Source organism: Schistocerca gregaria, chromosome 4, assembly GCF_023897955.1.
Source record: "Schistocerca gregaria isolate iqSchGreg1 chromosome 4, iqSchGreg1.2, whole genome shotgun sequence".
Lineage (NCBI taxonomy): Eukaryota > Metazoa > Arthropoda > Insecta > Orthoptera > Acrididae > Schistocerca > Schistocerca gregaria.
In genome coordinates, this window is record NC_064923.1 from 347458992 (window position 1) to 347471873 (window position 12882).

The 12882-nt window shown below is 37.0% G+C and overlaps 1 protein-coding gene across 27 annotated transcripts in view; it reads left to right on the forward strand.

Moving 5' to 3' along the window:
- The window catches only part of LOC126365776 (nuclear receptor coactivator 2-like), a 293984-nt gene that overhangs the window by 205424 nt on the left and 75678 nt on the right, over positions 1-12882 (forward strand). For all 27 annotated transcript variants that reach the window (XM_050008306.1, XM_050008318.1, XM_050008330.1 and 24 more), the window contains exons 3-5: positions 4608-4758; positions 9455-9571; positions 11194-11374. In XM_050008306.1, coding sequence (XP_049864263.1) covers positions 4608-4758; positions 9455-9571; positions 11194-11374 — 449 coding nt within the window. The remainder of the gene's footprint in view (positions 1-4607; positions 4759-9454; positions 9572-11193; positions 11375-12882) is intronic.

Genomic DNA, 12882 nt, shown 5'->3' on the forward strand with positions numbered 1-12882 from the left:
TTACTAGACATAAATTGTTGAATCACAGTAATAGTCCTCACAGAGTGGCACACTGAAGGCTATGAATGTACTCTATGATACATTGTTGATATGTTCTTTTCTATCTTTCTTTCTGTAGTCTAAAGGGCTTGTCTGTGGAAAAAGACTGTTGGTGGCTTCATATTTCTTTGCATTTTATTTAAGAGATATCCTAACTGTATCTAAACCTATGACCCCTACTCTTCAAATTGTAACCATAGTGAAACTGCTTAATGGTCACTTAAATTATTTGCAAAGTTTGCACCACATTTAAGACAGGAAAATACAGTTTCAGAATCACCTGTTACTGGATTATTTTCAGCATGTACTTGTTTTGTTTGTTGTGGTCTTCAGTCCAAAGACTGGTTTGATGCAGCTCTCTAAGCTGCTCTATTCTGTGCAAGCCTCTTCATCTCTGAAGTAAATCTACATCCCTCTGAATCTACATAGTGTATCCATCGCTTGGTCTCCCTCTACATCTACATCTACATCCATTCTCCGCAAGCCTTCTGACGGTGTGTGGCCTAGGATACCCCGAGTACCTCTATCGGTTCTCCCTTCTATTCCAGTCTCATATTGTTCGTGGAAAGAAGGATTGTCGGTATGATTCTGTGTGGGCTCTAATCTCTCTGATTTTATCCTCATGGTCGCTTCGCGAGATATACGTAGGAGGGAGCAATATACTGCTTGCCTCTTCATGTTCTCGAAACTTTAACAAAAGCCCGTACCGAGCTACTGAGAGACTCTGCAGAGTCTTCCACTGGAGTTTATCTATCATCTCCGTAACGCTTTCGGGATTACTAAATGATCCTGTAACAAAGCGTGCTGCTCTCTGTTGGATCTTCTCTACCTCTTCTATCAACCCTATCTGGTATGGACCCCACACTGTTGAGCAGTATTCAAGCAGTGGGCGAACAAGGGTACTGTAACCTACTTCCTTTGTTTTAGGATTGCATTTCCTTAGGATTCTTCTAATGAATCTCAGTCTGGCATCTGCTTTACCGACGATCAACTTTATATGATCATTCCATTTTAAATCTCTCCTAATGCGTACTCCCAGATAATTTATGGAATTAACTGCTTCCAGTTGCTGACCTGCTATTTTGTAGCTAAATGATAAGGGATCTATCTTTCTATGTATTCACAGCACATTACACTTGTCTACATTGAGATTCAATTGCCATTCCCTGCACCATGCGTCAATTCGCTGCAGATCCTCCTGCATTTCAGTACAATTTTTCATTGTTGCAACCTCTCGATACACCACAGCATCATCTGCAAAAAGCCTCAGTGAACTTCCGATGTCATCCACCAGGTCATTTATGTATATTGTGAATAGCAACGGTCCTATGACACTCCCCTGCGGCACACCTGAAATCACTCTTACTTTGGAAGACTTCTCTCCATTGAGAATGACATGCTGCGTTCTGTTATCTAGGAACTCCTCAATCCAGTCACACAATTGGTCTGATAGTCCGTATGCTCTTACTTTGTTCATTAAACGACTGTGGGGAACTGTGTCAAACACCTTGCAGAAGTCAAGAAACACGGCAATTTTTACCCTCCACGTTTCCTTCCAATACTAAATTGGTGATCCTGTGGTGCCTCAGAAAGTGATGTACCAATCAATCCCTTCTTCTAGTCAGGTTGCACCAAAAATTCTTCTTCTCCCCATTTCTGTTCAGTACCTCCTCATTAGTTAAGTGATCTACCATCTTATCTTCAGCATTCGTCTGTAGCACCACATTTCTAAAGCTTCTTTTCTCTTCTTGTCTAAACTATTTATCATCCATGTTTCATTTTCATATATGGCTACGCGCCAAAGAAATTGTTGTATCCCGCCTACTCATCAAACATGAGGTGCCTAGGCAACCTGCTTCTCTGATCGCTAGACAACAATTTAAGGAGATCGTATTAATGAGTTTTTATTAAAATAAGATAAATAACAATACTTCACTTTGAGAAGTACAGATGTATCACACGCAAAGGGTGACATGCAAGTAAGTCTCTTCCGTGTATACAATGCTATGGCCAGGCGGCACAATGCTAATGTCCTCTTCGTGTAGAGGGTGCTACCATCGCATTGTTGTCCAGGAGAGGGGTAGGTCAGCATGCAATTGACTCATGGTTCACAGCCTTCTCTGCTATAATGTTCCCGGCCAGTGTGCCGGCACTTGTCTTTACATCAGAACAGAAATACTATCAGAAAAGACTTCCTGACACTTAAATCTATACTCAATGTTAACAAATTTCTCTTCTTCAGAAACACTTTTCTTGCCAATGCCAGTCTACATTTTACATTCTCTCTACTTCAACCATCATAAGTTATTTTGCTGCCCAAATAGCAAAACTCCTCTACTACTTTTAAGTGTCTCATTCCCAGTAAAATTCCCTCGGCATCACCTGATTTAATTGGACTACATTTCCTTATCCTCATTTTGCATTTGTTGGTGTTCGTCTTATATCCTCCTTTTAAGACACTGTCCATTCCTTTCAACTGTTGCTCCAAGTCCTTTACTGTCTCTGACAGAATTATAATGTCATTGGCAAACCTCAAAGTTTTAATTTCTTCTCCTTGAATTTTAATTCCTACTCCAAATTTTTCTTTTGTTTTCTTTACTGCTTGCTCAGTCTACAGATTGAATAGCATTGGGGATGGGCTACAACCCTGTCTCACTCCCTTCTCAACCACTGCTTTCCTTTTGTGTCTCTATTGTAACTGCCATCTGGTTTCTGTACAAGTTGTAAATAACCTTTCACTCTCTGTACTTTACCCCTGCCTCCTTCAGAATTTGAAAGAGAGTATTCCAGTCAACATTGCCAAAGATTTCTCTAAGTCTACAAATGCTAGAAACGTAGGTTTGTCTTTCCTTAACTTATCTTGTATGAGAAGTCATATGGTTAGTACTGCCTTGCGTGTTCCTACATTTCTAAGGAATCCAAACTGATGTTTCCCAAGGTCGGGTTCTAACAGTTTCCATTCGTCTGTAAAGAATTTGTTTTAATATTTTGCAGCTGTGACTTATTAAACTGATAGTTTGGTAATTTTCACACCTGACAGCAGCTACTTCCTGTGGGATTGGAATTGCTATATTCTTCTTGAAGTCTGAGGGTATTTTGTCTGTCTCATACATCTTGCCCACCAGATGATAGAGTTTTGGCAGGGCAGGCTCTCCCAAGGCTATCAGTAGTTCTAATGGAATGTTGTCTACTCCCGGGGGCTTTGTTTCAACTTTGATCTTTTCAGTGCTCTGTCAAATTAATCACAAAATTTCATATCTCCCATCTCATCATATGCATTATTTTCCAGTTCCATAATATTCCACTGAAGTACATCGCCCTTGTGTAGGCTTCTGTATACTCCTTCCACCTTTCTGGTTTCCCTTCTTTACTTAGAACTGGGTTTCCATCTGAGCTCTTGATATTCATACAAGTGGTTCTCTTTTCTCCAAAGGTCTCTTTAATTTTCCTGTGGATGGCATTTATCGTACCTGTTGTGTTATGTGCATGTGCATCTTTACATTTGTCCTCTACCCATTCCTGTTTAGCCATTTTGCATTTTCTGCTGATCTCATTTTTCAGATGTTTGTGTTCCTTTGTTTATTGCACTTTTATATATTCTCCTTTCATCAATTAAAGTCAATATCTCTTGTGTCACCCAAGGATTGCCAGTAGTCCTCGTCTTTTTGCCTACTGTATCTTCTGCTGTCTTCACCGTTTCATCTCTCGCATTTACCCATTCTTCTTCTACTGTATTCCTTTCTCTAATGCTCCCTGTGAAACACACTACAAGATCTGGTTATTTCAGTTTTCCAGGTTCCATCTCTGTAAATTTCTACCTTTTTGCAGTTCCACCAGTTTTAATCTACAGTTCACAACCAATAAATTGTGGTCAGATTTCACATCTGTCCATGGAAAAGTCTTACAGTTTAAAACATGGTTCCTAAATCTCTGTCATACCATTATATAATCAATCTGAAACCTTCTGACATTCCAGTTCTCTTCCACATATAGAGCCTTCTTTCATGGTTCTTGAATGAAGGGTTACAAATGATTAAATTATGCTCTGTGCAAAATTCTACCAGGCAGCTTTCTCATTCATTCCTTTCCCCCAGTCCGTATTCACTTGTTACTTTTCCTTCTCTTCCTTTTCCTACTGTCAAATTCCAGTCCCCCATGGCTATTAAATTTTGTGTCCCTTAACTATCTGAATAACTTCTTTGATCTCGTCATACATTCCCTCAATCTCTTCATCTACAGGGCTAGTTGACATATAAACTTGTACCACAGTGGTAGGTGTTGGGTTCTTGTCTATCTTGGCTACAAAATGTGTTCACTATGCTGTTCATAGTAGCTTACCCACATCCCTATTTTTTTTATTCATTACCAAACATATTTCTACCTTATCCCTATGTCATTTTGTATTTCTAACCCTGTAATCATCTGGCCAGAAGTCCTGTTCATCTTGCCACTGCAGCATCTACTACAGTTTCAAACTTCAACCTCAAGACATGGGTAATTTGAGTCTGAAGTCTAATGTATTAACACTTGAGGGATCACACTTCTCATAATTTCACATTTGATTGCAGTACGAAGTGCCTTAATGAGAAGAGACGACGTGATCAAGAGAACACATTCTATGAAGAGCTGGCTGAGCTGATTGCTGCCAGCTTTGCTGACATGAACTCACTCTCTGTGAAACCGGACAAGTGCGCCATCCTCCAGGAAACTGTAACCCAGGCAAGTATATTTGCTTGTTCAGGCTACAATACATGACTTGAGTAGTGTTGATTATTTAGGGCAAACGTTTTAATCTCGTATACAAATCTAGCTTCACGACATTCCTTCAAACCTTGAAAGTCATTTGACAATGTTCCTCTCTGTCCAGCTGCAATCTAATGAGAAATTTCAAGCATTTTACTTAATAAACTCAATGTATGAGGCCTTTTTAAGTAGACACGTAACATTTTAGTCAGTAATAGTATGAGTAAATCACAAGAAAGAAATTATTTTGTGTACACATTCATATTACAGTTGTGATATTGAACACCTACAGAAATGATCAGTTGCCCTTAGTTGACTATCTGATTCAGCTATTGACTCACAGTCAACCAAATAATTTTCAGTGATTTAATTTAAATAGATAAATATTTCAATTTGAAATTGAGGTGGTTCTTCGGCCATTGAATGTGACAGCTGTACTGAGCATCTATACAAGAAATATCGAAATTATATAGTTTTTAACAACTAGTGTCTACAGATACCCTTATGATTAAAAAGAGGAAGTCTCTGATCATATAAACAGATGAAGCATTTCTGTTAATAATGAGTCTACATTTTCCAAGAAATCTGTGATAGCTTAAAATAGCTTGAATACTCAAAAACTCCTATTGATTGAAGATCACAGAAAACAGTCGGTTAAAATGTAAAGTAAATCTGGCCAGCTAGCTTTGCTCATATCTTCCAAAACTATCTCCTAACGCACTGAAAACTGAATAATTATTTACATGTGTGTTTGTTCCTCAAAACTGTTAGGATGCTTGCTGTAACCTCCAGAAAAAGCCTATGTTGCACACATGATTTCTGTACCTTCAAACAATTGCATGATACACTTTATTTTTCTGAAATTTCTGAGAAAGGGATGAAAAGAGCAACTGAATAGGACACATTCGCATGTTTCTCAGTTTTAATTAACATTTTTTTATGTTTTGGAATTCAATTTCAAAAAGCAAACCTGTTAAAAAGTGGAGTTTTTACACCATTTTTGTATGGCAGTATCCTTTTTTCTCTTAAAGTATAACCATTTACCTTCTCTCCTTTTATTGTTTATCAGCCTAAATAACCTTTATCAAGTTTTAATATTTGTGACAGTCATCTGGAGGCTGTGTTTTAAAATGGCTGAGCGTATTAGTGCTGTAACTGACCTCTGAATCCAAATTCGCAACTCTTTTTCGGTTAATGTTGCCTTTGCTTTATGACAATTTATTATTGCATTATAATGTCCTGTTACATTCAGATTAATGATTAATGCCATCAAAATTAAAGAGAAATTATAATATGTGAATATGATCCTATTCCATTCATAGACCTTTGGGATCTACATTTTTTGCTGGACGTATTATTACATTACTGTCATACAATAGCCCAGAGATAGGTAGCCATTGAATTCCCCCATGTGCTTGAATAATCTACTGTTAAAACAGTATTGTATTTTTTATTTTGCTTGATATCCGCTTATCTTGGTTGACAATCAAACTCCACAGTAATCTTAGTCATATTTATTGGGGAATTTTTATGAGGACTGGGTCCACAGTCTTATTGTAATTATTGAATGAAGACATTTTGTATATGGCTGTTAAAAATATTTATTGTGATTGCAGTTTCGGCATGTAGTCATTGTTAACCATTGTGGGATGTTAAAGCCCATCCATGGATTGACTTTATTCAATAATTCATGGAAGAATATGAAATGATGATATTTGGAGCACATCTTTAACTTCTGCGCAGCAAAGATTTAGCATTGCCTGTATGTTGTGATAATTATATTTGTCTTGACAGCTATTTGTAACGTAGGAGGTAGATAAAGCAGTGTTGGCCTTTACTTTTCAATTCCGCATTTGTATTGTGTGTTATATTGAAATGTGCCAACACTCGTATTACGTAACTGCTTAATTTCTCAAGTGCTTTTTCTACTTTCTGTTTAATATTTCCCTAGTTTTCTTTTTTGTGCAATGGAATGTTGGTAGGGTTTCTTTTGTGTATTACTTACATGTTTTTCATTGTTTATACACTTAGATTCACTCAATGTTGCTGACATATTTCGTCACCTGTTGAAAGTATCTCATTCATGCTAATTATACTGTTGGGCAATGTTAGTCTTTCTTTATTTCAGTCTTTCTTTAAATGAAGGGCTTCTTTTGCACTTAGTCGTTTCAGCCTCAGTTATAGAGCCAGGTCTTCTTTTTCACCCTTACCATCTGTGGTTTCCACTTTGTTTTGGACTTCATATTTCTACATATTTACACTGCCTACTTACTTCTTACATCATCAGTCACATTTGTATGTACCAGGAGTCTACTACTTCAGTTCTATTATGCTGAAATCCCCTTGCAATGGTAAATAGGCATTTGTCATATTGAATCAATTAATATCATCTCTCTGTCCCTTTTGTAAGTCAGAATGCCCATGTGACATCTCTATAGAGCAGTTTCTTTCCTTCTGCAGAATACAAATTTTGAGTGGATGAAGAAGTAGAGTTCAATATATAAAGATGTCCTCCTTGTATTGCTTTGGTATGGCAGTAGTTGTGTTCCTTGATTTTATCCCTCGTTCTCATATGTTGCCTACAGGGTGTTAATGAACTCTAATGGCAAACTTTGAAAAGTTACTGAGAAATATTTACTTGAGACATAGAATATGAAAAAAAAACCTCATGGGCTCCAGTACATAAGAAATAAAAAATAATTTATATCAGTTTATTTGAAATGTATCTTATACTTGCACACAGAACTTTTTCATTGGCTCATTGTGTTGGAATTCATTGTTTTTGTGCTTCATTCAGCTTAAGAATTGAGACAATGGGAAAAATATTCCTTGAAGACCAATCTGGTGTGTGATGGAAGATAAACTATTCATAATTCATCGGCTCATGTGATTTCAGTATGAAGAACAATCTTTGGATGCAATTACATGGACATATGCTGGTCAGTCAAGAAGTAGTGCCCTGCATTTCTTTTCTTTGTAAAGAATTTAAAATGCAACTACACGCATTGAAAACTACAATGTTGATGACTGGCTTTGATTTTTCAATGCAATCTCTGTCCATTTCCACAGTTGTAGTCCATCTTTTAACAAGGACATGTATTCGAGTATTGTAAAACACATAATCCTGCTTCAGAAGCCATTGATGTGTGGATGTTTACATTACCTCCTCGTCTTCAAAGTGAGTCGCATGATGAGCTTCTTTTAGTGATCCAAACACATGGAAGTCTGATGGTGATGACACGTCAGGATTGATTGTGTGTGAGGCAAGACTTCCTTTTCAGTTTTCCAATCTGTTCAGTTATGTGATGGTTGGTGTGTGGTCTTGCTATGTCATGCAAATGAACAACAGTCCACCATAGCTTTTGTTGGGCGAGCTTGCTGAAGACATGCTTTAGTTTGAGGATTTTGGTGTATTGGACAGAACGTGTTGTACATCACTGTTCCTAAAAATCAACCAGAATCGCACCCTCTGGAGTCATTGCAGGCATTGGCCAGCCACTTCGTATTTTGTCAACCAATGGTGTTTGTCCTTCAGCGTCATTATAGCTACAAACTCATCATGTAACTGCGCTGAAATCCACTATTGTGTCACCATACACGATTCCATCTTTCATGAATGGGAATGGGTCTTCACTTTCTGCATTCAAGAATTCTATTGCAGAACACACTCTAGATAATACGAACATCAACGTTAGTCATTTTGCAAGCAACTGCCATGCTGGCATCTGTAGAGGCAGAAGGTTACTACTGCAGTGGATTGGAGAAGCAGCTTTGTGGAATAGTGCCAAATTTGAATATTTCATTTTACGAAGTTTATTAATGGGAAAGAAACAGGAGGCATTCCTTTTTGACTGATGGTTGTATTTCTTCGTCCAACATAACGAGTCTCACACTCGATCCTTTACACTTAAGGCTCACTCCCAACCTTGTAGATTCATAGGATTTGTTTGTGGAAGCCAGAAAAAGACAACATAATGGCAGAATCAACATATATGGAATTCTGAACTCTCCCGTACTAAATAGGACCATTTAGTAAATTAAGTGTTTGTTCAAAATAATATAATATTTCTATATGTGGAATATATGAATATTTCTATATGTATCTATATGACAGGGAAACCCATTGTGAAAGTGGTGCATTGCAGTGTTATTGTAGCTCATTAATATAAGCAATAATGACTGGTAGTTTAATTAGCAATGATACAAAACACAGTGCTCATATTTAGCAGTCTTGTTCACCAGTTATTATTCAGGCAAACTACATATGTCTGGGAACTTATGGATGAGACTGTATTCACATAGACAAAAATTTACTATTTCTGCTCAGGTTTTGTGGCATTACCCAGTATATACCTCATCTATTCCTATGTGAATGATGTTATAGCTGTCAGAATATGAGTAATGAGTAGTGGATAGATTTGCATTTCATATCATAAACAATCTAGCATTGTGCCAGAGGCATCAAATATCTTAACACGTCAGTGTCAAATTACAAAATAAGGAACCTGCAAAAAACTTGGATTCTTCAGATCAAACCACACCCTTTTCCAGACCTTGGTAGTTCATTTCTAGAAATCACATGCAAACTGAGTTTGTTGGGTGGGAATACAAACATGTTCTTATTCTATCTAGTGTATTGTTTACCTAATGGTATTTCTTTCCGTTTTGACAGATACGCCGAATTAAGGAACAGGAGGGTGCGAGCAGTGATGCCATTCAGCAGGGTGAAGTTTCATCATCAAAGCCTACTATTCTAGCTAATGAAGTACTTGGTCCACTACTGCTGCAGGTAATGTGTCTGATTTGAATTTACATCATGCCTTTGTAGAACATAAAAACAGAAAAATTGTCACTGTTCGTAGAAGTAAGCATAAAATATATTTGGAGCTCTGTAAAATTAAATAAATAAGTGTGTGTGTGTGTGTGTGTGTGTGTGTGTGTGTGTGTGTGTGTGTGTGTGTGGGCGCGCGCCTATGCGTGCGCGTGTGTGTGTGGGCTTGCACGTGCTTGTGTGTTTTTCATTTTTTATTATATTTATTTATGGTGTGTCCAGATATTGAGCTACCGTTTACAAAATATATATATGCAAAGTCTTAAATAAGAATTACATTAGAACACTGTTACCTGTTATGTATGTTTATATTTTCATGGCAACAAACTCTGGTGAAACGGAATCTTGCAGGATCAATTTAACATTACTGGTGCCACCTTCAATCTATTGTCTATGGTTCATTATGGAAACACTTGAAAACAAATTGTTATATAAAAGCACCAGTTATTGTGTTCTTAGTTTACTTCCTATTGAATAAATCTGGAGAAGCAATGGACTTGAGGCAGCAAGTAAGTCAGACATTTCTTGGACTGTGTTCCAAATGAGCAATGCAAAAAAAAGTAACAGTGAAACGTAGCCAGATGAACATAATTTAGAGAGACCTTTATGTGTAAATGTTATCCACAGAAATGAAGCAAGTACCCAAACTGTATATTGTGTATGCAGGGAGTGATAAATCTTAGAAATGAAGGCAACAGAAAAAAGTTTAGGAAATTTTTCAAACAATTGTGTGTGTCAACACGTGTGGTAATGTAGAACTTATTTTTCAAATATGAATTCTTCATTCGCCAGTGCACAATAGAGGAAACTGGAACTTAAAAGTTGTAATTATGAACTGTGATCTTTAATTACATTGTGCCAGACCTACTTAATCATTGCAGACATATACAAGTGTCTATGTGATACAAAATCTCATTCATTTCTTGAAAATAGGAGTTTTTTCAAGAATAGGTTTGGTCATCTCCTGCTACTTACATTTGTAGGCACAAATTTGAATTTTTACAATGACTTACGAGACATTACATAGTATGTGCAAGACTTTCAATAAAAATTTTAATATCACCACGCAAAGGAAAAATTTTTCAAGTTGTTTATTTCATCTTCTGCTCTGGTTTTGTACCCATTGACCAGTGCCTCCCTGTTACTACACCATTAAATATGCACCATTAAATATTAGCAACCATTTTCAGCTGAGTTATTAGCACTCATTTTAACTCTTCGACTTGAAATAGTAATCAGTTGAACTCAACAACATTCAGTGATGGCTACTTGTATTACATTGAGTAATGCCTGTAATCAGGCTATTTTGTAGCTGACAATTTTAGTTCACAATGGCTTTCAAAAACTTTGAATGCTGCAGTTGGTGGAAGTTTTTCTGTTTTCTCATTTACCTGATGTTACATGATCTAAGCAATATGTGGATAAAGTTGTCACTATGTATTATGTAAAATTGTTTTCTGTATGAAACATATGTTCATACTGTATGTATTTGCCACTTTATGATATTTATCACATTACGTTTCTGCTCTTCTTCTATAGTGTCCATATGATGTTCTTAAACATTTGTGGTTTTGTTACAGGCTCTTGATGGATTTTTATTTGTTGTGAACAAAGACTGCCATGTGGAGTACGTCTCGGAGAATGTGGAGCAGTTTATTAAGTACACCAAGGAAGATATTCTTGGGAAAAGTATTTATAATTTCATGCATGTGGGAGACACAACACGTTTCAGTTCCATACTTTTGCCAATTACTTCCACAGGTTAGTACGATGTCTTACTTGGTTGTACTTTTTCATTGTGAAACCTTGAAATCTGTTGTTACAGTTTATCTGGCTTTGTCATTTTGTTATAAAGAGTACTTTAGTGTTATTTAATGCTAATGACAAGTAGTGTCATGGGAGTTTCTGAGTATAAATCAATGTTTCAGAAATATTAAGGCTCAAGTAGGCATCTGTATTATAAGAAAAAGAACTGGAAAACTGTGTAATGTGATACAATTCACCAAAATTAAAATGTAGTAACCTGTTGTAATTAAATCAAACATTTTCCATGAACTATAAACACATAAGAGTATCACGTGAAGCAAATACAAAAGTTTTCTCTAAAGAACTGTAGTTCACATTTATAATATGTCTCTGTACCATGTTTTTTCTGCCCAAAGTTTGGCCTCTGGTAATTTGCATGAGTGGAGGAAGATGTAAAGCTATATTCCTCTCTGGTTTGTGGAAGATATAGAATTAGCATGAATAATCAGGTATTAGAAGATACAAAATGTTGAGTTACTTCAGGGACCAGACCCTCATTGGAACCATTGGATATGTTTTGGTGTTAAACATACACTGTCCATGATGTAGCTTTCGCAAAAAAAAAGAAAAGGTTGATCATGTTAAAAATGGTCATGTGTTGCATATAGCACTCCCTTCATTATGTGTGCCACAAAAACAGTTCATTATTGTAACTGACAAGAGGCGTTATCAGTAATTTGCTTCAGTGATATGCATACTATATTGTTGATGGACATCTAAAAGCTGCAGATATACACACAAACAGAAAGGAGTGAATGCAAATTTTGTAGCCAGAAAATTGTAGGTGAAACATGCATTAGTGACTCAAAACTTATGACCATTGATGACTAGACAGGATGCCTCACGGTTATTGCAAGCACATGACTCAATATGGAATGTGTGAAAGTAGAGCAAAGACAAAAGGCAACTCAATGGGGAAATCCTCTGGTACAGGCCACTTTGACAAATGACAAAATGTCATGGCCAAGTGCCTGTGAATAAGCATATTGGAAATGGTGTAGCTGGTCAGCTGTTCACATGCTATTGCTGTGAGTGTCTGCAGCAAGTGGTTGAAGGATGGTGAAAACACGAGTAGGTGACTAGGTCTAGGACATACATGCCTCATCACAGAATGTGGGGGTCAGAGGCTTGACCACTCTGTGAAGCAGGATAGGCAGATCTGTGCCAGAGTACAGTATTGATGCAGGTACAAGGGTTTCAGAGCACGCTGTTCAGTGCACATTATTATAGATTATAGAACAGAGTTCTGCAGCAGAGGAAATCCGTACATGCTCCCATGTTGATCCAATGACATCATAAATTCTGATTGCAGTGGGAACAGAATCTTTGACATTGGGCTGTTGATCAGTGAAAATGTCTCACCAGGTTGGATGAGTCACATTTCTTGTTACAGCAAGTTGATAGTTGTGTCTAAGTACACTATCATCTCAGCTTCACATACACAGGCTGTTGAAGGTAGTATT